Source organism: Myotis myotis, unplaced genomic scaffold (assembly GCF_014108235.1).
Source record: "Myotis myotis isolate mMyoMyo1 unplaced genomic scaffold, mMyoMyo1.p scaffold_m19_p_9, whole genome shotgun sequence".
NCBI classification, from domain to species: Eukaryota; Metazoa; Chordata; class Mammalia; order Chiroptera; family Vespertilionidae; genus Myotis; species Myotis myotis.
Window position 1 is genome coordinate 92,624,758 of NW_023416401.1, and position 26,457 is coordinate 92,651,214.

Below are 26,457 nucleotides of genomic sequence, written 5' to 3' on the forward strand. Positions count from 1 at the left end.
CGGAGTTAATAGTGTCTGGCACCGGGGACCCTCAGGGAGGGTTCACCCCATGGGTACTGCCCTGCAGGCCAGTCTCTGGGGTGACCTTTGAGGCGTTTCAGGACCCTGCCCACCCAAGGCTTGGGCAGTGCTTGCCATTGCACTGCCAGTCCTGGCGAGGTGCTGCGGGAGCCACACCTGCTGGGGTGGGACAGCGCCTGCTCCCCTGCCTGGGTCTGGACATGGAAAGGAGGAGACTTGCTTTAAAAGTATCTTCAATAACAAGACATCCTATTTTGGGGGAGGTGGAATGGAGATAAATATGAAAACTTTTTTTCCTTATAAAATACAGCGAGGACAAGTTTCCAGATTCAAAGTTAATGAACATAGAAGAGAGAAACTGGATCCTGTCACCTTGAGCCTAGTTCAGAGGTTCTGGGGCTGATTCCGGGGAGCAAACAGCTCCCGCTGGAAGGTCTGGCCACGTCACACACTGGACAGTGCAGAGGTCTCTTCCATCAAAGGCACTTTTCCAGGCTCCAGGGCCTCTCGAGGCTGGTGGATCTGAGATGCCTCCTGGAGGGTCCGCCCCTCACCGGGCAGGAGCCCCTGGCCGGCCAACACCCCTGCCTGTTAGCAGGGCCTCAGGGCACTCGCCCCTTGGGCGGGGAGAGCGCCTGGCCTGCCCTCAGGGTGCTGGGCCTGGTGTGCCAACACCGGCTGCCGCATGGGAAAGGTGACCTGAGTCTCTGCCGGTGGGGGGCGGCCTAGGCCTCGTGGGAGGACTGGGAGTCCCCCTGGAGCAGCAGGGCACGGTAGGCGGGGGAGCTGAGGAAGCGGGGGTAGGAGTCCCGGTGCATGAGTGTGTAAATCTGCAGCTGTGCGTCATCGAACGTGTGCGCGGACGGCTCCTGCATCTTCTTATTGATGCCTTCCCGGACGCGGGAGTCCAGGCTCACCTCCTTGGGGGACAGGATGGACACGTAATCCTCATAGATGAGCCGCGCCTTCTCGTCCACCACGTGCTGGTTGGCCTCGGCCTTGAGCTCCTCGCAGGCCAGCCAGAAGAGCATGTTCTCCTCGCTGTACTCCGTGCGCAGGAACGCCCGGAACGCGCTGCGGCCCGCAGGGCTGTGCATCAGCTTGTCGAAGGACTGTGCCCAGCTCTGCACCTCCTCAGGGCTTGGCGTGCTGCTGGGGCACCCGCCGCCAGGTCAAGCACGTGCCGCTCCACCCAGACCCCCTCCCCCCCACAGATGCTCACGGCCCCAGACTCACCAGGCTTCGCAGCTGGGGAGGGGCTGCAGCTTGCTCTCCCCGGAAGCCCGCCATGCTGGTCGCCGCCCTTCACTCCTGATGGCAGATACGCGGGCCCATGCGTGAACACGGACACTCAGCACGTGTGGACATGAGGCCTGGGGCTCTCAGCACCTGTGAGCCCACCGCAGGTGGCAGCCCTAGGATCCGCTCCTTCTCCCCTGCCCCCAGGCCTTGGCTGCTCCAGCTGCATTTGACCCAGGACCTCCACTGTCTTCCTGCCTTTGGGCCTTCACGGGCTCCTGGTATCCCCCCGTCTGACCTCACCCACCTTCTCCCAAAGGCCTTACTGATGGGGTGGGGAAGCCCCTGGCCCAAGGGGTGACTCCTGACTCTCCCTAGAAGCCTGTCTTTCCCCTCTGGCTCCCAAACCCATGCCTGGCTAACAGACACCTCACACCAAAGCGTCCACACAGAACTCCACACCTACTGCCGCCTGCCTGACCCCAAACACCCCTTGGCCTCCAAAGCCAAACTCTCAGTGAGTCCCAACTCTTCCTATTCTCCACCCCCAGCCCACCCTCAGCCATCCTGGATCTGGGCTCCGGCCTCACTTGCTCACAGGTCAGCCGCCCCCTTTGGTTCCCTGCAGTGCTATCCATTCTGCAATTAAGGGCTGGAAGTCTGAGTCGGGTCAGGCCTCTGAAAGGCACAAAAACTCAAACAGCTTCCCCAGATGCCTGCCCACCCGGGGACGACCCGGAGCCCCATGCCCACTCCAGCAGCTGCTCTGGAGGTGTGTCCCCACTGTCCCCAGGCCAGGCCTCTGCTCAGCCCCCTCCATCTGACAGTCTGTGGGTCCGCAGGGCCAGCAGGGGCCGGCTGTAAGTGGTGCCAGTTAGCGTGTGCTGAATAAAAGACAGAGGGGTGCGCACACACAGGGCACTGGCTACCAGCCACCAGAACCCAACAGCCCCTGGATACGTGTTGTGGGTGGCAGAGGCGTCCTGCCTGCAGGTGATGCCTCAGAAGCCACATGAGGGTCAGGGAGTGGGGTCTTGGGCCCAGGTCTGCTCAGCCCACCCCTCCCCACCCCCACGTACCAGGAGCAGCTGCAACAGCAACACCAGCACAAGCAGCAGGGGTTGCGGCTGGGGGGAGCCGGGGGCCCCGCATGACTGGACATGGAGGGAGGCTGGTCTGCCTCCTCTGGCCCTGTGTGCTGGGGGAGACGGGCTGCCTCAGTCACAGGTGGCCACGCTCCCAAAGGCAGAACTGTTCCAGCCTCCCCGGTGCTGGAGGGTCCCTCAATTCCTTGTTGCCCCGCCCCCCAGTCCCTGAGGGGGCGAGGCAGGGGCGGAGGAGGTGCACCTGCTTCTCGGCCTCATGCGCGGTGGGCATGGGTGGGTGGAGGTCGTCGCTCGGGCTCCGTGATGCTGGCTCGGGACCCTGACCACAACCTGGGGGTCTGAGGAGAGGCCAAGGTTCTCAGAGAACCTGAGACCCCAGCCCTGAGGCCCCTGGGAGGGGTCTTGAGAGTTGCCTCCCTCCTTCCTGGAGCCCCAGCAGGGCCTGCTCCCCTGCCTGCAGCCTCGCCCCAGCCTATATCAGGGCTGTGAAGAGCTCCCAGGAGGTTCTGGGACACCCCCATCTGCTTGGTCCCTGGGAAGCCGGAAGCCTGGGTTCCTCTTTCTTGGTTTCCGGCTCCTGGCCCCTCCCAAGGGGGCTGGGGCCCCAAGTGCCTGGGGCTGTCAGGTCAGTGCACAGGGAGGATGGTGAGGCATGCAGAACCCCCATCCCAGCCCCCCCCCCCCCCCCCCCCGTCCTGGGTCTCCTGTGGAGGTTGTGCTGGGGGGTGGGGATGGGTAGGGTGGCTTCCCACCAGGAATCCAGATCTGCCCCTGGGCCCCACAGCAATGCCCTGGTCACTTGGACTGAGCAAGGGGCGCCGACCATGCCTGCAGCATGAAGGGTCTGAGTGGGAAAGGGAGCGGGGCTTCCTGAGGGCGTGGGGAGCGGGGCTCATGGTGAGGAGAGCCATGAGTTTTCTGCGGTGGACCTACCGCTCCACTGTCCTCAACGACTGGCCCCTGCTAGCCCCGACCCCCAGCTGGCCACTTACTGCCCAGGTCTCCCGGCCTCCCTCCCTGCTCCGGGCTGGGGAAACTGCTGCCTTGCCACAGAGCAGGGGGCACAGGTGGGGGGAGGGGAGCAGGGGCTGCAGCGGGAGGAGAGGGGGTGTCCTGCTCCCTAGCTGGAACTGCGGGGTACCCAAGGGAGGCAAGGGGTGTGTCCTTCTCAGTGTCTCTGCAGAAAGTCTCTGCAGCATTTTCTGCGCAGGGGGTGCGGGGAACGGGGGGTGGGGGGGTGGCGGGGGGGGGGAGCTGAAGGCTCCAGCCAGGCAACCTTCATGTGTCTCCAGGGAGGCTGACTTCAGATCCCCAAGTACTGCACCTCGAAAGTGACAGCACAGGGCAGCCACCAGCACCCTGGAGGCAGTTTTGAATGTCTCCCCACCACGGCCCCTGCCTGCACTCACCTCGGCCCAGCTGAGGGCCCACAGGGCCTGGGGAGCCCCCCACCCACCCAGCTGAGGGCCCACAGGGCCTGGGGAGCCCTGTCCATCTGCCTCGCAAACCTTCTTGAGCCCCCACCACCTGTCTCAGCCGGCAGGAGGCTCAAAACTTGGTTTCACATCAGTCAGCTGAGGATCTTTTAACCCTTTGTGGTCCATGCTGGCCTAGGCCATGGTCAGGAGGGGAGGGTGGATGCCCTAGGGACAGGGCCTGGGAGTCCCCAGGCCAGCAGCTCTGGAGCAGGGCTCCATTCTGGCCCTGGCCAGGTCTGGGCAGGACCCTGTGCATGCTCAGGGCACCCTTGTCTCAGGGCCTGGCACAGAGGCCCCTGCCCTGACCCATAACTGGGAGCAAGGCACAGGGTCCCCTGGGGCCTTAGCCCCTTACAACCCTGAGATCATGGCAGGGTAGGGTTAGGGTTCAAACTTGGTCCTAGGGGCTCCCAGCAAGCAGATGGGGAAGCAGCAGCCCACAGCTTTTCCCTCAGGGGTGAAGTTTCTAGGGAAAGGAAGGGGTGTGGCAGCCTCTGCGGCCTGCAGCTGTAGCTGTACCCCAGGCTGCTGTGACTTCCCCAGGCAGAGCTGCTCTTCCTCCTCTGCACCCCCACCCGTCAGTGGGGGCAGGGCCTCGTCCTGTCCCCAGCCCCGAGCACCTGAGTGGGCTGCCATCTCCGACTCAGCTCTGAAGCAGAGGGGCCCTGTCTGAGGGTGCAGGGCCCAGGTGCTGGAGTCCAAATTTGGGGCAGAGGGGGGACAAGTTCCTGCTGTCCAGGTTGCAGGCCCTGGACCTGACTCCCTTTTCAGGCTGGCTGTGGCCAGCCTGTGCCCCAGGGCGCCTACTCTCTCCTGGCTGGGGTTCCTGCCCCTCATCCTGGCATTTGGAGGGGGGCTCCGTCCCCTTCCCTAGTCCCTCGAAGCTCCCCACCCCCTCCCCAGTCTGGGATGAAAGAGACTGGACAGGCAGCCAGTGTACCTCTAAGTAGACTTGCCATCACCTTCGGGCTCCATTCCCTCCTAATCCTGCTCAGTACCTTTCCTACCTGCCCCCCTCCACATCTGGCTGGTGGGTGAGCCCCAGATTGGCTCCTCCGAGGCCAATGTTCCTCACCAGGTGACCCGCGCCCCAGCCCACCTTTCCAGTGGTGGCGGAGACTCACTTCTCGATCCCTTTTCCTGCGGGAGGGTCTGGCCTGCAAAAGCCTGTCTCCTTTTGCAGGGACCCGAGGCCCCCACCCCGACCTCGAGGAAGTCGCCATGGCGCCCCACTCACCAGCGACCCAACGGCGAGGCGGGAGCGGGAGGGGCCGGTTCGGTCTGGGCCGCCCCTGGCTGCCGAAGGGGCGTGCGCCGCAGCAGCGGGGGCGAGTCGGTGGCAGGTTCCCGCGGTTCTGGATCGCGCCGGCCCGGCCCTCTCCGTTGGGGTGGGGGTCAGCGCCTCCTCTGCGACTCGCAGGTCTGAGAAGCTGCCAGATCCGACGGACGGAGCGGGCCGACAGGGTGTCCCGCCTCGGCCCCTCCCCACCAGCTGGGGGAGCGGGAGACACGGAAACCTGGGTTCTTCCGGCCCCCCCTTGAGCAATCACTTCCCCAGGCTCTGAGCTGCAGAAAACGGGAACCCAGTGGCAGCACCCCCTCCCCCACGCGCGTGGGGGTGGACTCCAGTCCCTCTGCGGCCCGGGGTCCACGTGGACCCCGCGGCGGGAGTCCTTGGGGTGCGGAACCGGAGCCCGCTCCCGCCCGCACAGCCCTGGCCGCAGGGGCAGTAGCGGTCCCGGCGCCACCGGCGCGCACTCACCGCCAGGCTCTCAGCCGCTCGCCGGCCCGGCTCCGAGGTCCGAGGTCCCGCCGCTCGCCGGCCGGGCGCGGGGTGCTGTGCGCAGGCGCCTGGCCGCACTTCCCCAAAGCGCGGGGCCGGGACTTCCTCGCTCGGGGAGGCGCCCGCGCGCCCCGCCCCGCCCCGCGCTCGCGGCTCCGCGCCCCTCCCTCCGCTCCCCACCACCCGGCCCGGCCGGCTCGGCCCTCGGTCCCCGCCGTGAATCGCTAGGGCTGTGGCTGAAGGTGAGGTGTCGCCCCTGGGGCCTCTGGCCCCTGAGCGGCCTGGGCTAGCTCTGCAGCCCCTGGGGGTGTGGTCGTGCCTGGCTCTGCCTGCACGTGGGCGCCCTGAGACGCTGTTCCAAAGTGCAGCCAGAGAGCCCTGGGCTAAGGCCGCGCCAGGACCGCGCGTGGCTCTGCCCGCCTGCCCCAGGCCCCACCAGTAAAATGAGGGTAGGAGCCCCTATCTCCATGGTGTAGGCCCTACAATGTAGGGGGTTACCAAGGAAGGGGCAGGGGCCCTGGGTTGCCGTGGGGGGTGGGGGGTGGGGGGATGGGTTCTTGCATCTGGAGTCATCAAAAGTCCCTGTCCTATCCGTGGGGTCTTGGGGTGAGTCCCTTCTAACCCCTCATGCTGCCCCAAGGTGCCCTACAGTTTAGAGAGCTGGTACAGTTGTTAGTTCAGTTCCTGTCCCAGCTTTTGGAGCATCGCAGTGGCCCTGCTCATGCTCCCGGCATGCAGTGGGTGTGACCCCTGGTCTCAGCGGGTCCCCTGCAGGCGACAGCCTGCACAGCTCCTGATGCTGGGTTCTGCTCACAAAACGACTTCCCATTGTACAGTCGCCCTGTGGACAGGCTCCCAGAACTCTGAGGTGTGAAGGGAAATGGAGACTTTACACACACGCTTCATGCCGCACTGGGGCCTCACAGGGTGTCAGGCAGACCGGCCCTGGAGGACTGCTACTGGGTGAGAGATGGAGAGGCAGGGGAGGGGCAGAGGGGTGGCAGGGCCCTGGAGCCTGGGGGGCCTCCTGATGCTGTGGGCCCAGGGAGCTTGGTGCCATGTGACAGGCTGGCTAGGACAGGGGCAGAGACCGAGAGCCTGTCCAGACCCGAGGTCCCACGAAGACGGGCCAGTACTGGTCACGGTCACTCTGCCAGGCTGATCCCTTGGTGTAGCAGCTCCACCCCACCTGAGAAATGTGTAGCAGCTGGCTGTGGGTGCGGGTCCACAAACCTCTTTGCCCCTTTGAGCCACTCCCCCGCGTCCTCTGGCCACTTGGGCCTGCTCTCCATCCCCTTGCCTCGGCCTTTCTGGGTGTCCTGCACCTCCTCTGGGGAGTCTGTCTCTGTAGAGTGTCCCCATGTTCCACGGAGGAGCCCAGGCAGGCTGGGCAGAAACTCACTCAAGAAAATGGTGGAGGAGATGCCCCTGCCGGTTTGGCGCAGCGGATAGAGCGTCTGCCAGCGGGTTAATTCCCTTCAAGGGCACATGCACGGGTTGTGGCTCGATCCCCAGTATAGGGGGTGCAGGAGGCAGCCCATCAATGGTTCTCTCTTATTACTGATGTTTCTATCTCTTTCTCCCTCTCCCTTCCTCACTGAAATCAATAAAAATATATATTTTTAAAAAGATAATGGTGGAGATGGAATTTGAACCCAGGACCCTCTGTCCAGAGCTTAAGTTTTCAGCCCTGGGAACCACCTAATCCCTCACATACATTGAATCATAGTTCACATGCTTCGCTTGCTCATAGCAGCCACCACCTCCAGGCCCAGCTACCTTTCCTCACTGCTTTCCTTGGCCTCCTCTGCAGACCTAGGGTCCGCTCCTTGGCATGGGGGTCAAAGGGTGCCCTGTGTGCCCGCTTGACATCTGGTGTGCAGCCGTCTATTAGGCTACTCTGTAGCTGGCCTTCGTAGGGCTTGGCATGTCTGTGTTGTCCTTCTGCCCTTGGTGCCTGCCTACGGCAGTGCCCTCCCTCCCTGGTGGAGTAAGTGCTGTGTGGAGGGCATGGCGCCCAGCGAGGCCCCTGAGGGCCTCCTTTTTAGATGAAGAAATGGAGGCTCGGAGAAGTGATGACATGAAATGTGCTTTTACAAACACATGGAATCATCAGGCCCTCAGCTCATTCTCAGGAGACAGAATGCTGGGGTCCCAATTGCAGAGAGCCAGCCCTGGCTGTCGTCCAGTGCATGTCAGAGTGTGAATGGCCACCACTCCTGGACAGAAACTGCCTCCCTGTCCGTCTCTCCTTCCTCCTTCCCTCTTCCTTCTTGAATACCTCCCTCCCGGAGCTGCCAGACTCCAGCTCCACACATGGTCCTGGGTGTGATCCAGGCTAAAGGCAGCAATAGCTCAGAGAGGGCAAAGGGTCATTGCAGGGGGAAGGGCTAGCTGAGGGCACAGAGGCCCGGTCCCCACAGCGGTCCCCATCCTGAGCTGGCCGAGGGAGGGAGAGTGACTACCACTGAGCAAGAGTCCTTGCCAGACCCCAGCTCTGACCTAGGGACTGTAAAGAATGCACCCCTCCAGGATCTTTGCACTGCAGCCTATTGGGAGGGGGAGGGCCCCTAGGGCTGGAGCTTGTGGAGTCCCTTGAAGCCCCCACTGCAGTCTGGCGGGGGGGGGGGGGGGGTAGGGAAGTGGGGGCGGTGGAGGGTGGCTGAGGGAAGTCCTGGGCTCTGCAAACAGCAAGAGTATTCTCCAAGGGTTGTCCAGAAACTTGGAGGCTCTTCAGAATCTAGAAGATCTGCAGGAGGTAGGTTTGTCCAAATGGAACAGGGCAGTTTCCTTCCGTGCGTGTGCGTGTGCGTGTGTGCGTGTGTGTGTGTGTGTGGGGGGGGGGGCAGCGGCTGGTCAGGGAGATGGAGCAGGGCAGAGGCAGCATTCAGGATGGAAAGGAGAGCCAGAGGGCACAGCGGCTGGCCTCCCCCTCCTCCCCACCTCTGAGGACCGCCCAGCCTGCTGCTCTCCAAGGCGTGTGCCCAGAACATCACTCCTCTCTGAACCCCTGTGGGGTGGCCTGCAGCCTGCGGGCATGGGCTGCCCGTACTCTCCCATGGAGCTGTGACTGCTGCTGAGCCAGGCTCTCCCCTCTCCTCTCCTGCAGGTTGACAGCTCTGGGTTTGGGAGGTTAAGGGTGTCCCTGGCCCCTGTGGACCTGACACCCCTCCCTTGCATCTTCCTGCTTTGTTGGAGATGCCCCACTCGGTGACCCCCTTTCCTCCCAGGGGCCTGGAGGGGGAGCATAAAGACCAGCAGGCCTTGGAGAACCAGAACTTTATGGGGGAGGTGGGGTGTGGTCGCCAGTGCGCCTGGCCGTCAGCGCAGGAAGTTCCTGCCGTCCACTTTCTCCTCCAGAATGGTCTCCACGCGCCTCCGCTGCGGGAGAGGGGCTGGGGCCAGGTGTGCAGGGCAGTGGGCGGCCCCCCTCCGCCCCTTCCCGGGCTGCCAGGCACCTCTTGGCGGTCCAGGGGGTCCGGGATCCGCGTGGGCTTCAGCTGCGGCGGCAGGAACAGTTCCAGCCGGATGGCGGCGCGCGCGGACTTCTGTCGCTGGATGAGAAGCGAGATCTCCTCCGCCTGTGGGTCGGGCGCAGCGTGGGGGGTTTCTGAGCCCCAGAGAGTCGCCCCGCCTGGCTCTCTCCCGCAGGGCACCCCGCGGGCCGCCCCGCCCCGCCGCCACCCTCCGCTCCCGCAGGGAGCCCTCGCCATCCCCACCCCTTTCCTCAGGGCCCGGCTGTCTCCTGCGCAGGCTGCCCCACCGTCTCGCATGCCCGCCCCTGCCTCTGGCCCCCGCGCCTGACCCGCATGTAGGTGTAGCGCAACCGCAAGGCGCGGACCCGACCGCGGGCCTCGGCCGCCTTGAGGACGCCGAGCAGCCGGTCCTGGCGCGCTGTCGACGGCTCCAGTGACTGCGCCCACGCCCGCGGGTCGGGCATCCGGTACCCCAACTCCGCTGACTCGCGGGGGAAGATGGAGGCGGCCGCACCCACGTCTTCAAGCAAGTCCCCGAAGAGCAGGTGGCGGTGGCACTGCTTGGGGCTCATGGCCTCCAGCCCCTCCAGTGACAGAGCCCAGCCTGGCTTGGGGGGCCCCTTTGCGGCTGCCCCCTTGGCGCGCTTCTCGCGGGACTCTGCGCTCTGCGCGCCCTTCCCGGCTCTCTCCCGCAGGTCCCTGCTCCCGGCCTCCTTTGCGGCCGGGGGTGGCATCCTGGGCCTTGCTAAGGGAGGAGGACGTCCCGTCATTGGTGCCAGCACGTTGTCCGTGGGGCATCTGCCACCCCCTCTAGACCCCGCAGCCGCCTTAGGTCCCCGCCTCCAGCCTCTGCCCCCGGGCCAAGCCTCGCTATCGGTCCTGCTAGAACTTTCTGTTCCTCTCGGAGTTTCAGGAAATCCCACTTCTGCCCACGGGCTGTTTCCCTGTCCACTGAGAAAATGCTGAGACCCTTGAATTGCCCTCAGGCCCCACCCAAGGTTGGAGACCAGGCCTGGCAGACCCTCCCCGCGACGATGGCTGGAGCCCCAGGGGAGGCTCAGAGCCAAATGGACGCTGGCTTGCTTCTGGGGAGACCCATCTTCCTGGTCTGCCCCCCACTGGTCTAGACGGTGAGGGGATAGCGGGGAGGGCTCACCAGGGTCGGCCGGTCTCCCCTCCACGGCTCCTCCCTTCCCGGGGTCCAGCCCATACCACCCCAGGCCCTAGACCCCGGGCCAGGTCCTGCCCCCCTCCCCCTTCCGACACCCCATACATTTCAGCTTCTGCAGTCAGCCTCCAACAAAGCCCCTACTCACTGGGGCCTGTGACGCGCGGTTGCCCGGCAACCGGGAGCCCCGCCCCTCCCCAACCCGGGCCACAGTGAGTGGCCCCTCGCACGCACGCACTCACGGGGCAAGGGCAAAACCCTGGTCCAGGTGAGCAGACCACATCGCCACCGGATGCCCGCAGCCGCCCCAGCCAGTCGAAGATCGTGGAGGTGGTGACAGCAGCTTTTCTGGTCCCCATGAGCTGTCTTTCCTTCTGGGGCCCCAATACACTGTGGGGGCCTGTGCGCCCAGCTTCCTGGCTGGGGCAGTCTTTGGTGGCTAATTTTGGGGGCAAGGAGCGCAGCTAGAGACCTTAGCACTGAGCCCTTTCCCTCCACATGCCCCGCACAGCCTCTGGAGTTCACAGACTGGAAATGGGGCAACACTAACGACCACTCACCCCTCCCAGGGCAAGGTTGGGGTCCCAGGGGTCCTACAAGATCAGACCTGGGTTTTGCTGAACCCTAAACCTCTGGCTCCTGGATTTCTGTAATCTATTTGTGTTTGCTAATTTCATACTCTTCTATAACCAATTCCCGTCTCAGTTGATTCTGTAATTTGTTCATGCACTCAGCAGTTTATTCTGGAATTCACTAATTCATATGCTCACCCCACAGTTTATGTTGGGCCCGAATCAGTGCTTTAAGTCCTAATTTGTCCAAGTATCGGTGGCTTCCACAGTGCCTATGCCACTCTCGCCTTCACTCGTGCATGTGTCCTGAGGCTGTGGGCGCTGGGCTCATGATGGTGCCTTCTTGGGAGTTCAGGACCTGAGCCGCAGAGCAGGGGACCATCCTGGCTGTGGATCGGGGTCTTAGCTGAAGTCCGGGCCTCTCCGCAGGAGGCTGCTGACTGTCCCCATTGTGGCCAGCTTGCTCTGGCCTCCTGGGCAAGGGTGAACTAGGAGTCTCTGCCCCTAAATTCTGAGCGTGGACCCCACCCCCAGGCTCCACAGAAGGACTGTCTCGGCCCCCCCCCCCCCCCCGCCCGTCTTTCCATAGAGGTTCCCTGGATGCAGGAGGGACTAGGATTGGCTGCTGAGACTGTGGTGAGCCTAGCCAGGGGCAGCTGTAGGAGGTGAGCCTCTTGGCTTCTGAGGTCAGCAGGGCCAAGCTTCCCCTGGGGAGGATGGTGCCCATGTGTGTACCCCAGGTGTCTAAGGCCCTTACCTTCTGTCTGTCTGTTCTCTCGTGTCTAACCGTGTGCCTCACATGCACATTGGTATGGGTTTGCATGTGTGGCCCAGGTGTTTGTGCATCCCTGCCAGTGCCTGTGCATTCCTGAGCATGTGCCCATGTCTGTGTGTTTCCCATGTGCCTGTTTATAGGCATGTGAGCCTGTATGTTGTGTCCCTGAGTAGGCTGCTGCGAAGATGCAGAGACAGGTCCTGGGGGACAGCTTGGGATGCTGAGTCCTGAGGCATCTGCTTTCTCTGTCCTCTCCTGATTCCCCAGGTATCCTAGCAACGCTGCACCAGTCACCTAGCAACCATGTCCCCATCCTTGGAGACGGAGGCTCAGACAGGGTCTGGGATGTGTGGGCAGAGCCTGTGCAGGAAGACTGACCCCATGACTGGGTGGGGCTGACAACTCAGCTGAGGAGTTCCCGACATGGCATGTGACCCCAGTGTTAGGAAGCAGCTTCCCAGTGGGGGCTGTCAGCTGTGTGGTTGCTGAGGGCAGGCCATGAGAGAAGGATGCTCAGAAGTTACTCTGGGGCCCAGCTGTGGCGCAGACCTCCTTAGTGTATCTCAGTGACAGAAAGACCTGGGTTCAAACCCTGTCTCTGTCACTTTGACAAGTGGCCTCACACCTCTGAGTCCTAATGCTCTCGCTGCACAAAGGTGATGCTGATAGCAATGGCCAAGCACGATGCGGGTGGATGAGGTCATGCTTGTGACTGGCTTGGGGCCTGGGAGGCATGTGGGGCACACAGTAGGCACACAAGGGCGCACAGGCATCCTGCTTGTTGACAACAAGACTGATCCACTTGAGGCTGGCCAGGGAGGGGCTCTGCCGTGCCCACCCACCTGCTGGCCCGCTCTGGCTCAGCTTCCTTGGGACCCTCAAACAGGCAGTCTGAGCCCATCCAAGGCTGGCTCTGCATGTGAGACACGGCCCCATATCTATGACCTAGTCTGTGTGTTTCGTGTGCACTTCCTCCTGTCTCTGTCCCATGTCTGTGTGTGTCTCTCTGTGTCCTTGTGTGTGTGTGTGTCTGTCCCCATGTGCCTGTTCTGAGTCCTCATGTGTCCTTGTGTTTGTCCTTTTGTCTAAGTTCCTGTCTGCGTCTGTGTCTGAGCCTGGCTCTGTCATTCATCTCTAAATGCGCGCCCTGGTCCTTGTGTCCGTCCCACCCAGTCAGGGGCCTGGTGACCCCCTTTCCTGCAGCCTCTCCTCCCGCCTGCGCAGCCCCGCCCCCCGCGGCAGCCTCTCCCGCCTGCTCCTGCGGCTGTGGCTGCTCTGGCGTCTGCTGAGGAGGAGCAACTGCCTCTGCTGCAGCCCCAGCCAGACCCCGGCTGCTCGGGCAGAAGCCGCAGCCTGTGCTGCTCGTGGGCCAGGGTCAGGTCTCCACGGCCCCAGCTCCCACGGGGGTGCCAAGGTAAGGCCTGCGCCACTGGCTGTGGGTGTGGGGTGGATGTGGGGTGGATGTGGGGTGACCTGCCGCCAGCCGGCTGCGCTCTGGGCAGGGCGGGCGGAAGCTGTGCTCTCACTCCCTGTGTCCTTGTCTCAGGTATTTCTGGGCGGGTCTGGTCCCTTTTGTGCCTGTGTGCGCAGGAAGGCAGGGTTGGGCATCTGTGTGTGTGCGTGTGCGCGCACATGTGTCCCTGTGCCTGTGAGCACACGGGGCAGCTGCATGTGCAGGAGTCCCTGTGGGGGAAATATGTCCCGGTGTGTACCTACACCCACACATCCCATGTGGGGGTCTGCAGACCAAATGAGACTGTGCCTGTGTGTGCACACATGTTCTCTGTGTGTCCCTGTCTATGCTTCATGTCTGCATATGTGCCTGTGCCCCTGTGTATGCACATTTGCGTGCCTGTGTGTCCCTGTGTAGGCAGGCATGGCTCTATGCTTTGTGTGTCCCTGTGTGTGCCCATGTGTGAGCCTGTGTCCCTGTGTGCAAACATGTGCTTCTGGGACTGTGGCTGCCCATGGGGGGACTCACATGCCTGCTGGGCCATGCACATGGTGCTGGAGGCCTCGGCTGGGTGGGTGTCAGGTGCTGTGGTCACGTGTCCCTGTGCCTCCCAGGTACCGAGTGGCTGCGCAGGCAGGGCAGCAGCATGGAGTGCCTCTTCCCCACCCCGCCCGGGGAGGTCTACAGCAGTGACCTGCAGGATGGCCTCGTGAGCCCCAACCACAGCCTGCTGCCCCCTGACCTGCTCCTCAATGTCAGCCATGGGGCCTTCCTGCCTCTCGGGCTTAAGGTCACCATCGTGGGACTCTACTTGGCTGTGTGTGTCGGGGGGCTTCTGGGGAACTGCCTCGTCATGTATGTCATCCTCAGGTAAGCTGGGCCCTGCCGAAGTCCCGCCTGGTGAACCCCATGCAGCTGTAGGGCAATGAGGCAGGGCTGTGCTGGGTGGGCCTGGCTGGTGGCTGGTTGTCCCGCCATGGAGTGGGGTTGGTCCCAACTGATGCGCAGCTCCTCAGGGTAAGGGCACTGGCTGGGGAGAGAGGGAGGCGAGGGGACCAGCCTGGGTGTGCCCCAGACAGTGTATCCTGATTCTGACAGGTGGTGCTCCCAGCCGTGAGGTCTCATGGGCCCTGCAGTGACTCTGCGAGGAGTGCTGGCCAGTCCACCCCAGGCTCCTGTTCATGCCTGTCGCTGGGCGGCTCCAGCATCTGTGTCCTCAGAATGAGAAAGCTTTAATGGGGGGGATGAGGACACATTTGTAATACCTTAACTAATAAAGAGTTTAATAAAAAAAAAAAGAATGAAAAAGCTGGTGGGGCCCAGAGGGGTGGCCAGGCTATGAGGCCCCTACACATCATAGGGACAGTGCCGGGGAGGGTGTGGGGAGAGTATGGGGACCGTGGAGGTACAGTATGGGAGAGTATGGGGGCATGTGGGGGGATAGCATGCAAGGACAGGATGGGGACCATATGGGGACAGCATGGGAGGACAGATGTGTGTACACATATGCGAGCATATGCACACACATGTGAGCGTGCATGCATCCGAGTGCACGCACAATATAATGTACACACATGTGCACACATAACATGTTAACATGTACATGTGTACACAAATGTGGCTGTGCAAATGAACGTACCACTGTGTACATGTATGCCCAATGGTGTACATGTACATGTGAGCGTGCACTTGTATGTGCAAGTGGGCACACATATGTGCTAGTATATAGAAATGTGTGCTGGCTCTCACATGTATGTCCAAGTGCACAATGTGTACATGTAACTGAGTGTGTAATGCACATGTGCATGGTGTTATGTTGGTGTGTGTGGTGTGCATGCTCAGACAAGGGAATGGGAGGAATAGCTGCCCCCTTCCCTGTACTGACCACTGTTCCAAGTCTGTCTCTTTAAAAGACGACTTTTTTAGAGCAGTTTTAGGTTCACAGCAAAACTGAGAGGAAGGCACAGAGATTTCTCTCATACTCCCCACTCTGCACATGCACAGTCTTCTCCATGGCCAAAGTTCCCACCAGAATAGTACACTTTTTACAATTAATGAACACATATTGACACATCATCAGCACCCAGAGCCACGGTGTGCACTGGGGTCCCTCTCGGGGCTGTAGGTTCTGTGGGTCTGGACAAATGTGTTACGACATGTGCCCACCGTCATAGTACCACACAGAGTAGTTTCACGGCCCTAAAATCCTCTGTGCCCCCTTGTCCGTCCCTCCCCCCAGCCCCTGGCCACCATGGTCTTCACTGTCTGCACAGCGCTGCCTTTTCCCGATGTCACAAAGCTTTTTTATTTTATTTTTTCTAACATATTCTTTATTGATTTTTTTACAGAGAGGAAGGGAGAGGGACAGAGAGCCAGAAACATCAACCAGCTGCCTCCTGCACATCCCGCACTGGGGACGTGCCCGCAACCAAGGCACACACCCTCGACTGGAATCGAACCTGGGACCCCCAGTCCTCAGGCCAATGCTCTATTCACTGAGCCAAACCGGTCGGGCTGTCACGCGGCCTTTTAGATTGGCTTCTTCCACTCAGTCGTACATTTCATTCCCTCCCCGTCTCTTCATGACCTGACAGCTCATTTGTTTATTTTTTATTTATTAGTGTGTGTGTGTGTGTGTGTGTGTGTGTGTGTGAAAGGAGAGAGAGAGAGAGAGAGAGAGAGAGAGAGAGAGAGAGAGAGAGATGGACTTGTTGCTCCACCTATTGATGCACTCACTGGTTGATTCCTGTATGTGCCCTGACTGGGTATTGAACCTGCACCTGCAACCTTGGCATATTGGGCTGATGCTCTAACCAGCTGAGCTATCTGGCCAGGGCAGCTATTCCTTTTTAGTGCTGAATAATATTCCACTGTCTGGATGAACCACAGTTTATCCATCCACTCACTGAAGTACTTCTTAGTTGCTTCCACGTTTTGGCAATTCTGAATAAAATGATTATAAACATGTGCAGGTTTTTATGTAAACACTAGTGGCCCAGTGCACAAAATTCGTGCATGGGGGGTGTCCCTCAGCCCAGCCTGCACCCTCTCCAATCTGTGACAACCCTTTCGCAATCTGGGACCACTGGCTCCTAACCGCTCACCTGATCGCCCCTAACCACTCTGCTTGCTGGCCTTCTTGCCCCCAACTGCGCCCCCCCTCCTGGCTTGATCACCCCCAACTGCCCTCCCCACCTGGCCTGATCGCCCCTAGCCACCTCTGCCTTGGCCCTGCCACCATGGCTTTGTCCAGAAGAATGTCCGGAAGGTCTCCCGGTCTAATTAGCATACTACCCTTTTATTAGTATAGATATTATCCCAATAAATTTAATAAAAATTGTCTGCAAATTATGTTTACACTGGAAGTGAACCACTTATCAATTTTATTTTAATCATCACTATTGGTGTACCTGTAGGTGTAAAATCTGGCTTCCACACTGTCAGCATTTCTTGGGGGCCAGACTTCAGAGACTTCATAGATAGTTCTGAGGTCTTGGGCCTTGCTCTGAAGTTACTGGCTGCCCAAGTTATTACTCGAGGTGGTGAATTTTTCTATATCGTCTTGGTCTTTTTCTGGATCATTTTTATTCAGTTCCTCTTTTGGCCTGTGATCATGGCCACATATTGTTGGCTTTATAGCTTTCGTAGGTTTTCTTGAAGGGGTAGGAATTTTTGGGAAGGCTCCTTTCCTTGAACTTAAAGACATCTTTTCACCCCCATGGATGTCTTTAGTACCTGGAAGGACAACAGAGTGAGCGCAGAAGGACATTGGTTTGTGGGGAAATTGCTGGGATGAAAGGGAAAAAAGTCTTCATGAGAAAAAGTATGGGTTGAGGATGGAATCTGCCAGGCAAGACCAGGAAGTCTTGGGGATATGCCACTAAAGAAGAGGAGGAGGAGAAGTTTGGGTGTGGTCCTTTCATCCTGGACACTGGACCTGGGTTAACGGCTTCTTCCTCTTTTACCTTCTTTTGATGACTGGGGTTGGTTGTTACATAACTGTGCTAGGAGTTTGTGGTTTCCTGGTCATCTTCACCATGTCAAAATTTCCTATGGCCCTCCCCAGGCCTCCTGAACATATGCTTTTCTCTAGGACAATGAGGGGCCACAAACCCTAGGCCAGTGACGGCGAACCGATGACACGCGTGCCAGAGGTGACACGCAAACTCATTTTTTTGGTTGATTTTTCTTTGTTAAATGGCATTTAAATATATAAGATAAATATCAAAAATATAAGTCTTTGTTTTACTATGGTTGCAAAGATCAAAAAATTTCTATATGTGACACGGCACCAGAGTTAAGTTAGGGTTTTTTGAAAATGCTGACATGCCGAGTTCAAAAGGTTCGCCATCACTGCCCTAGGCCAATGGTTCTCAACCTTCTGGCCCTTTAAATACAGTTCCTCATGTTGTGACCCAACCATAACATTATTTTCGTTGCTACTTCATAACTGTAATGTTGCTAATGTTATGAATCGTAATGTAAATATCTGATATGCAGGATGGTCTTAGGTGACCCCTGTGAAAGGGTCGTTCGACCGCCAAAGGGGCCACGACCCACAGGTTGAGAACCGCTGCCCTAGGCTTTAATTAATTAGGAAGCCTCTCCTCCAGCTAATGGTAGCTCTGGGAGAGAAACTTAGATATCATACAGCACCATCCTGACACTTCCGTGGGAGGGGTGGGGTGGCCAAGATGCTTTGGTAAGAGAAAGGGGGCATTTCTTTAGCACTCCTAGGCCTTCTCAAACTTATTGACCCCCTGTTCAATTCTGATGGGTCACATGGTAGGGAGATGATGCTTCCTCCAAACATTTCCCTAGGCCACCCATTTCAGTGGTTCATTGTTCTTTCTCATCCTTCACCACTAGCTACTTTTCATAAGATTTACCTAAAATCTTTTCAAGGTAATGTGACTGTCTCTCTGGAGATGTGAATCACCCTGCTTCCCTAGTACAGGTTGCTCTTATGCACCTTGAAACCATTCACTTCTTGGCTACTACCAGAGAAATTTCCCATCTCACCCCCCTTTCCCCACTGTCCATGTGGCTCTCCCCAGCTTTCTGCTTTAAGGTTGAAACCATTGCCTTTAGGCTGTCTTTAACGAATAGAGTTGCTCAACTGGTAATCTTAGCTTTGTTTAAAATCTTGGGGGTGATCATAGTAGGTATAGTATCTAGATTTGGGGTTTAACAGTATAAGGTGAATGAGGCAGGAATTTAAATTCCCGAAGTTGGGCTTCCTGTTTGTATGTTGAAAACTGCACCTCCCACCGCCCCACCTCCTCAGGGAACTCGGGTAGTCAGACCCTTGGTCGGAGGATTGCAGACTCAGGTTCTGAGGACAGGAGGCCCAGGCCCTGTCAAAGTATGGATCAGAGGCAGGGCTAAAGGACCCTACGGAACCCATCTCAGCCCCTGCCATCAGGCTTTGGAATTGCTGGGCTTGGTACCGGATGTGAGGTACACCGACTTCCTGCAGAGGACTCAGGGCAGTGAGGCCTTGTTCTGAGGAGTCCGGCCTTGGGTCAACAGAAGGAGGATCCCAGGACCTGCCAGGGCTAAGGTGAGGAACATGAGGGAGGAGGGTGGGACCCTGGACCCTAGAACAGAATCATCCCACCCAGGGTGGGATGACGATGACAGGCGATTTCTGCATCTGGGTCTCAGAGACTCAGGGGCTTTGGTATAGGGAGCAGGACCTCAGATACTCAGAGGACTGGCCCAAGTTCTGCCAGAGTCAACATTAGGATGTAACAACCCTGAATCGCATAACAGAGGGGACCCCACAGAAGCCCACCCTTGCTGTCAGCCCTGGGAGTCCCCAGGGCAGGATGACTACATGTAGTGTTCCCTGACTTCCACAAAGGGGTCTGAGAGATCCTGGGAATGTGGTTTCAGGAAAAGGGCCTCTGGTTCACAGAGGGGAGGGCCCAGGTCCTGTTGGAGTCAACTGACGAGTCAGCGGGCTGCCTAGGCTGGAGGCTAATGACTTTGCTGCGCCTGCCTCGGCCCGCCGCCCCCCCCCCCCCCCCCCCGCCTGGTGTTCGGTTGAGCCTTTGGTCGTTTTGGACTTTACGGACGGACCCTGGCTCTTTATATATATAGACTAGAGGCCCGGTGCATAAAAATTTGTGCACTTGGGCGGGGGGGTCCCTCAGCCCGGCCTGTGCCCTCTTTCAGTCTGGGACCCCTGGGACCCCTCGGGAGATAACGACCTGCTGGCTTAGGCCTGCTCCCGGGTGGCAGAGGGCAGGCCCAATCCCAATCCCTAGGTGCAGCCCCTGGTCGGGCTCAGAGCAGGGCCGATTGGGGAGTTGGGGCACCCCCCCTGTCATGCACAGAGCAGGGCGGATCGGGAGGTTGCGATGCCACCTTCAGTCACGCTCAGGGTAGGGCCGATTGGGGGGTTGGGGCACCGCCCCCTGTCACACACAGAGCAGGGCGGATCAGGGGGTTGGGCGCAGCACCCTGTCACACTCAGGGCAGGGCCGATGGGGAGGTTATGGCTCTACCCTGTCACACACAGAGCAGGGCCCGTTGGGGGGGGGGGGTTGGGGCACCGCCCTCTATCACCCACAGAGCAGGGCTGATCAGGGGGTTGGGGCGCTGCCACTGTAACACTCAGGGCAGGGATGATGGGGAGGTTATGGCTCTACCCCGTCACACACAGAGCAGGGCCAGTGGGGGAGGGGGGGTTGGGGTGCCGCACCCTGTCACACACAGAGCCGCAGGGCAATCAGGGGGTTGGGGAGCTCCCCCCTATCAGGCACAGAGCAGGGCTGATCAGGGGGTTGGGGTGCCTTCCCCTGTCCCGAACAGAGCAGGGCAGATAGGGAGGTTGTGGCCCCGCCCCCTGTCACACACAGAGCCGCAGGGCGATCAGGGGGTTTGGGCGCTGCCCCCTGTCATGCTGATCCCGGTGCCAGGAGGCCTCGTGGCTCTGCTGATCCCAGTGCTGGGAGGCATATTACCCTTTTACTATATAGGATAGAGGCCTGGTGCACGGGTGGGGGCCAGCTGGTTTGCCCTGAAGGGTGTCCTGGATCAGGGTGGGGGTCCCCACTGGGGTGCCTGGCCAGTCTGGGTGAGGGGTTGAGGGCTATTTTCAGGCTGGTGGGTGACTGAAGCTCCCAACTGCTCCTTTTTTTCTTTTTCTTTTTTTTTTTATTCTGGGCCAGCTTTAGCTCTGGCTCCAGCTCGAGGCTTCTGCTGCTGAAAGCAGGTATCTGGTTTGTTTGGGTTCTATAATCGAAACACTGTATCAACTCCAGCTCTGAGATGTCTGTGAGCTGAAAGCAGGTTTCTGGGGTTTTGTTTAGCTTCTATATTTGTAACAATGTTTCAAACTGCAGGCTCAGAGGCCAGCAAGGCAGGCAGGGTTTCCTCTGTCACTGAAGCAAGCAAGCCTCATGTTAACTTCAAGTTGCCTGGCTGCCGGCCACCATCTTGGCTGGCAGTTAATTTGCATATTGCCCTGATTAGCCAATGGGAAGGGTAGCGGATGTACGCTAATTACCATGTTTCTCTTTTATTAGATAGGATAGTTTTCAACTCCTTTGGGTAAATAGTAGGGAGTGTGACTGCTGGGTCCCACAAGTCTGTTCAGTTTGGTAAGAGACCACCCAGCTGTCTTCCAAAGTGGCTGCGCCCCTGCCTTCCCACCAGCAGTGAAGGGGGGCTCCCGTTGCTCCGCGTCCTCGCCGGCACTTGGTGTTGTCAGTGCTCTGGGTTTTGGCCGTTCTGATAGGTGTGCAGTGGAATCTCATTATTTAATTTCCATTTCCCTGATGATGTAGGATGTGGAGCATTTTCTCATTTGCTTTTTCACTGTGTATGTCATCTTTGGTGAGGTTCTAGCAAGGTGTTTGCCCATTCCTTACCCAGTTGTCCATATTCTTATCATTGAGTATTGGTTTTTTTGTGTTCTGGATAACAGCCCTGTACCTAGTGTGTCTTTGGCACATTTTCTCTCCTGTCCGCGGCTGCTCTTCTCAATCCCTTGGCCCTCTCTGCTGCTTACTGGCTCTGTGGTGTTCAGAAAGCCACTTAAACCCTGTGAGCCTGCGTGTCCTACTGCACTGAGGGGGCAACAAAAAGAGCACTTTTGGAAACTTAAATGTGATAAAATCAATGTGAAGAGCTTGGCACAGGACTTTACCTTCATCATTGTTGCTATTTGGTCATGAAGGCTTCAGGGCTTATTCTCAATTCCTCTTTAAGAGGCAAGAGTAAACCTCGTATTCCGTTGTGGCAGTGGAATTGACATGGAACACTCTCACCTCTGCTGTTGGCACTGCCAACACCATTACTACCTCCAACTCCACCTTTACCTCCACCTCTAACACCAAATCACCTCCACCTCCATCACTGCCTCCATTACCACCTCCACCTCATCACCACCTCCACTTCCATCACCACCTCCACCTCCACCTCCACCTCCACCTCCACCTCCACCTCCACCTCCACCTCCACCTCCACCTCCACCTCCATCACCACCTCCACCTCCACCTCCACCTCCACCTCCACCTCCACCTCCATCACCACCTCCACTTCCATCACCACCTCCACCTCCGCCTCCACCTCCATCACCACCTCCACTTCCATCACCACCTCCACCTCCACCTCCATCACCACCTCCACTTCCATCACCACCTCCACCTCCAACTCCATCACCACCTCCACCTCCACCTCCACCTCCACCTCCACCTCCACCTCCACCTCCACCTCCATCACCACCTCCACCTCCACCTCCACCTCCACCTCCATCACCACCTCCACCTCCACCTCCACCTCCACCTCCATCACCACCTCCCCTCCATCACTACTTCCATCTCCGCCTCCACCTCCATCACCACCTCCACCTTCACCTTCACCTTCACCTTCACCTTCACCTCCACCTCCATCACCATCCCCACCTCCACCTCCACCTCCATCACCACCTCTACCTCCACCACCGCCTCCACTGCCACCTCCATCACCACCTCCACCTCCACCTCCACCTCCATCACCACCTCTACCTCCACCACCGCCTCCACTGCCACCTCCATCCCCACCTCCACCTCCATCACCAATTCTACCTCCATCACCAACTCTACCTCCATCACCACCTCCACCTCCACCTCCATCACCACTTCTACCTCCACCACCGCCTCCACTGCCACCTCCATCACTACCTCCACCTCCATCACAACCTCCACCTCCACCTTCATCACCACCTCCACCTCCATAACCACCTCCACCTCCACCTCCACCTCCATTACCACCTCCACCTCCACCTCCACCTCCATTACCACCTCCACCTCCATCACCACCTCCACCTCCACCTCCACCTCCATTACCACCTCCACATCCATCACCACCTCCCTGTCCATTACCACCTCCACCTCCATCACCACCTCCACCTCCACCTTCACCTTCACCTCCACTTCCATCACTACCTCCACCTCCACCTCCATCACCATCCCCACCTCCATCATCACCTCCACCTCCATCACCACCTCTACCTCTATCACCACCTCCACCTCCACCTTCACCTTCACCTTCACCTCCATCTCCATCACCACCTCCACCTCCACCTCCACCACCGTCCCCACCTCCATCACCACCTCCACCTCCACCTCCACCTTCACCTTCACCTTCACCTCCACCTCCATCACCACCTCCACCTCCACCTCCATCACCGTCCCCACCTCCATCATCACCTCCACCTCCATCACTACCTCCACCTCCATTGCCACTTCTACCTCCACCTCCACCTCCATCATCACCTCCACCTCCACCACGGCCTCCACTGCCACCTCCAATACCACCTCCATCTCCACCTTCACCTCCACCTCCATCACCACCTCTACCTCTACCTCCACCTCCATCACCACCTCCCCTCCATCACTACTTCCACCTCCGCCTCCACTACCACCCCGCCCCCACTGCCATTGCTGCCTCCACCGCCATCGCCGCCTCCACCGCTACCTCCATCACCATGACCTCCACCACCACTGTCACAACTATTACTTCATTCAACTAATATTTCTGGAACACCCACAGTTTCCCCAGCCCTATTACAGTAGCTTGGATACAATCAGACCTCATTAGCACCCCTCCCATCATAGTCACCATTTCCTGTCTTGATGGCTGGAAAACAATGTGGTCTGGGAGGCCGGAGAATTCTGACAGCTGCAGGCACAGGATTTCTTCCACGAAGGGTCATGGGGGAGACTCCAAGGGAGGAGGCACGGTTCTTTCGCTCACAGTCCCCCCACTTCACTCCACGCCATGTCAGGTGTGCCTGCTACCCTCACACCTGCTTTTCCCAGGCAGACCTGTCCTAGGTGTGGAACTCTCTTGTGTGCCAGGAGGACTTGAAGCTTATTACACTGTTTGCCCCGGGCTCAGTGCCCAGGAGCCTGTGTTTTCACAAGGGTCTCAGAGTGGGTGCCCTCCTGGTGGCTTTGCTCCCAGGTCTAGCCAGTAGCCAAATGAAGCTGTCCTTTCCCCTCCCTGTGCCCCTGCAGACACACCAAGATGAAGACAGCTACCAACATTTACATCTTTAACCTGGCCCTGGCAGACACCTTGGTGCTGCTGACACTGCCCTTCCAGGGCACAGACGTGCTCCTGGGCTTCTGGCCATTTGGGAATGCCCTGTGCAAGATTGTCATTGCCATCGACTATTACAACATGTTCACCAGCACCTTCACGCTGACCGCCATGAGCGTGGACCGTTATGTAGCCATTTGCCACCCCATTCGTGCCCTCGATGTCCGGACGTCCAGCAAGGCCCAGGCTGTCAATGTGGCCATCTGGGCCCTGGCCTCTGTCGTCGGCATCCCGGTGGCCATCATGGGCTCGGCACAGGTCGAGGATGAAGGTCAGTCAGTGGTCCCTCCTCCTCAGGGCCATGCTCCCTGGCTCCACCTGACCCTGCTTCTCTCTCCGCAGAGATCGAGTGTTTGGTGGAGATCCCTGCCCCACAGGACTACTGGGGCCCCCTGTTTGCTGTCTGCATCTTCCTCTTCTCCTTTATCATCCCCGTGCTCATCATCTCCATCTGCTACAGCCTCATGATCCAGCGGCTGCGTGGTGTCCGCCTGCTCTCAGGCTCCCGAGAGAAGGACCGGAACCTGCGGCGCATCACGCGGCTGGTGCTGGTGGTGGTGGCAGTGTTTGTGGGCTGCTGGACGCCTGTCCAGGTCTTCGTGCTGGTCCAAGGACTGGGAGTTCAGCCAGGCAGTGAGACGGCGGTAGCCATCCTACGTTTCTGCACAGCCCTCGGCTACGTCAACAGCTGCCTCAACCCCATCCTCTACGCCTTCCTAGATGAGAACTTCAAGGCCTGCTTCCGCAAGTTCTGCTGCACATCTGCACTGCGCCGGGAGGGGCCGGGGTCTGACCGTGTGCGCGGCATGGCCAAGGATGTGGCCCTCGCCCGCAAGACCTCAGAGACGGTGCCGAGGCCTGCATGACTAGGCGTGGACCTGCCCATGGTGCCCGTCAGCCCGCAGAGCCCGTCAACACCCAACACGGAGCTCACCCAGGTCACTGCTCTCTAGGCTGATTCACAACCTGACCCCTGAGTATCATCAGACTCTGGGAGCTTCCCTGTGACCCCAAGGGCCTGATGACATCATGGGACCCATTGCTTAGGGCTGCCCCGTGGCCTCAGTCACACTAACCTGGGGGTGTGTGTGAAAGAACTCACCAGTGAGTGAGCCTGGCCAGAGCTCATGGACACACCCACGATTCATGGGACTCCAGGCCTCCCCCCTACTGCACCCGCGGGCCCTGGGTGGGCACATCTGGAGGCGGAACAGCAGTGTGTGCAACCCGAGGGCCCTGTGCTGTGTGCGGGCTGCGTGAGGGCAGTGGGACTGGCCCAGAGCTGGGAGCTGCTGACAGGGACTTGCCCGAGCGTCACTGGTGCCGCCTCCGGTCGGGTCCCCACATCCATGTCCCTCCAGGAGCCTTTCCCTCCAGAGGCTCAGTGAACTCATGCGCTGCAGCCGCGGGGCCACGTGCGCAGAGCTGACTCGGGCTGCAGGGCGGGCAGGGCCGCCACAGGCTGCTCTGTCCGTCATTCGTGAAGTGGCCCTGTGTACCTGGTCTTGACTGCTTGATGCTGAGGGCCCCTGCCTGGGGCCCCTGTGCCCTCCTGGGGCCCTCTCCCTCACAGTCTCTCCTTTTCTTGAAATCAGACGTCCCCAGCTGTGCTGCTGGCAGGACCCTGTGCCCTCCTTGGGTCTGAGTGGCCTTGAAAGAGTGGTGGTTGGGATGGGTTTGCTCTGCACTGGCAGTGACTGACCTATTGCCTCATTTCCAAGCCTCCAGGTGTCTGTGGGGGAGGCCTGAACTTCTGGTGCCAAACCAGAGGGCAGTTTCACCTTGGGAACTGGGGAGAGGTGGGGCTTGGCAGGGCCTGCTTGAGTGATGCTGTGAGAACCGTCTGGGCTGTGGGGCACCGGTGGGGGTGTCTCCCTAGTGTGGTCACCAGAGAAGCCCCCACCTGCCCCAGCCTGCAGATGGAAGCTGGAGCTTGGTGACTTTGCAAATAGCCCTGCAACGTTGAAAAGATGATTTTGCCTCCACCTGTGAGCTGAGCTGCAGCCCTGGGCCCGGTGACTTAAGCACCTGGGAAGCAAGGACCTGCGACTGGCTGCGGCACCCTGGCCCTTGGGGCTGAGCGCTTTCTTGCTGAGACAGAGACTCATGAACTCGTGCCTGTGCCCCCTGTGCCCATGTACTTACACGTGTGCCAAGTGAGCCCTGCCTGCGACCTGCCTGAGCCTCCCCTGCCCCTCCCTCCAGGCCCACTCCTCCTGGTGGCGTTTCTGACTCCTGCAGGGTGGGCTGTTGGGGTAACTTCTCTGGGATTAGCATGTGTGGTCCTCCCACCCGCTCTGAGCTCCTCACCAGTCCCCCCGCCCCCCCTGCCCCGCTCCAATGTTGGGAATGGGTGCGACTAGTTCATGTGTTGGGGCTGTTACGTTTTATTCAGGACAAATAGTTTCTCCATAAACAACAGCCTGCTTCTCTCCAGTGTGTGTGTGTGGGGGGGCTCCTCCCACATGGGTACGGCTTCTCAGCACCCAGCCCTGCTCTCCTTCCCGGAGCAGCTCTGAGGGGTGTGAGGGTGACCATGGGCTGCAGTGCTTGGTCAAGGCCAACGGGCCAAGGTGCAGTTTTACACAAGTTTCAATGACCGGCACTTTGCTGTTAAAATAAACATTTAGCATCAAGGGAAAGTATGGGAGGAACAGGCAGTTAGGCAAAGGGCACTCGAGTGGTGTGTCCACAGGCTGTGTGTCCAGGGCGACTCCACAGAGACTGCACTGACCGGCAGGGAGCACTGGGCCAGGCAGGCGTGAGGGGTGGGCAGTGCCAGGGGATCTC

General features: G+C 59.3%; 3 protein-coding genes across 5 annotated transcripts; 1 reads left to right on the forward strand and 2 right to left on the reverse strand.

The window, feature by feature from the left end:
- Nucleotides 1–249: 249 nt before the first annotated feature.
- RGS19 (regulator of G protein signaling 19) lies at nt 250–5,739 on the reverse strand. 2 transcript variants are annotated; one of them, XM_036322256.1, is made up of 6 exons: nt 5,607–5,739; nt 5,082–5,336; nt 2,608–2,704; nt 2,340–2,458; nt 1,258–1,332; nt 250–1,170 (listed from the first exon to the last, which is right to left on the reverse strand). In XM_036322256.1, exons 3-6 carry the CDS (start codon nt 2,635–2,637, stop codon nt 747–749), a joined length of 648 nt encoding a protein of 215 aa, XP_036178149.1. In that variant the 5' UTR covers nt 2,638–2,704; nt 5,082–5,336; nt 5,607–5,739; the 3' UTR covers nt 250–746. The 2 variants fall into 2 exon arrangements, with proteins under 2 accessions (XP_036178149.1, XP_036178148.1); XM_036322255.1 differs by having other exon boundaries at nt 250–1,173.
- A 2,830-nt stretch (nt 5,740–8,569) lies between these two features.
- LKAAEAR1 (LKAAEAR motif containing 1) lies at nt 8,570–10,355 on the reverse strand. Its single transcript, XM_036322835.1, has 3 exons — nt 9,433–10,355; nt 9,086–9,208; nt 8,570–9,008 (listed from the first exon to the last, which is right to left on the reverse strand). Exons 1-3 carry the CDS (start codon nt 9,871–9,873, stop codon nt 8,949–8,951), a joined length of 624 nt encoding a protein of 207 aa, XP_036178728.1. The 5' UTR covers nt 9,874–10,355; the 3' UTR covers nt 8,570–8,948.
- Nucleotides 10,356–12,623: 2,268 nt separating this feature from the next.
- OPRL1 (opioid related nociceptin receptor 1) lies at nt 12,624–26,052 on the forward strand. Of its 2 annotated transcripts, none has more exons than XM_036323770.1 (4): nt 12,624–13,032; nt 13,686–13,941; nt 23,583–23,938; nt 24,010–26,052. In XM_036323770.1, the coding sequence occupies exons 2-4, from the start codon at nt 13,718–13,720 to the stop codon at nt 24,531–24,533; spliced, it is 1,104 nt and encodes a 367-aa protein (XP_036179663.1). In that variant the 5' UTR covers nt 12,624–13,032; nt 13,686–13,717; the 3' UTR covers nt 24,534–26,052. The 2 variants fall into 2 exon arrangements, with proteins under 2 accessions (XP_036179663.1, XP_036179664.1); XM_036323771.1 differs by lacking the exon at nt 12,624–13,032 and adding an exon at nt 14,448–14,459 and having other exon boundaries at nt 13,824–13,966.
- Nucleotides 26,053–26,457: the final 405 nt, after the last annotated feature.

Excerpts from the sequence above, each read along its gene's own strand:
- OPRL1 (XM_036323770.1), top strand. The coding sequence starts at position 13,718 with ATGGAGTGCCTCTTCCCCACCCCGCCCGGGGAGGTCTACAGCAGTGAC. Across the intron at positions 13,942-23,582 it reads GTCATGTATGTCATCCTCAG|ACACACCAAGATGAAGACAG; the intron begins GTAAGCTGGGCC and ends GTGCCCCTGCAG. Across the intron at positions 23,939-24,009 it reads GGCACAGGTCGAGGATGAAG|AGATCGAGTGTTTGGTGGAG; the intron begins GTCAGTCAGTGG and ends CTCTCTCCGCAG.
- RGS19 (XM_036322255.1), bottom strand. The coding sequence starts at position 2,637 with ATGCCCACCGCGCATGAGGCCGAGAAGCAG. Across the intron at positions 2,459-2,607 it reads CGCATGAGGCCGAGAAGCAG|CACACAGGGCCAGAGGAGGC; the intron begins GTGCACCTCCTC and ends CGTCTCCCCCAG. Across the intron at positions 1,333-2,339 it reads TGCTGTTGCAGCTGCTCCTG|GAGTGAAGGGCGGCGACCAG; the intron begins GTACGTGGGGGT and ends ATCTGCCATCAG.
- LKAAEAR1 (XM_036322835.1), bottom strand. The coding sequence starts at position 9,873 with ATGACGGGACGTCCTCCTCCCTTAGCAAGGCCCAGGATGCCACCCCCG. Across the intron at positions 9,209-9,432 it reads TGCGCTACACCTACATGCGG|GCGGAGGAGATCTCGCTTCT; the intron begins GTCAGGCGCGGG and ends CCCGACCCACAG. Across the intron at positions 9,009-9,085 it reads ACCCCCTGGACCGCCAAGAG|CGGAGGCGCGTGGAGACCAT; the intron begins GTGCCTGGCAGC and ends CCTCTCCCGCAG.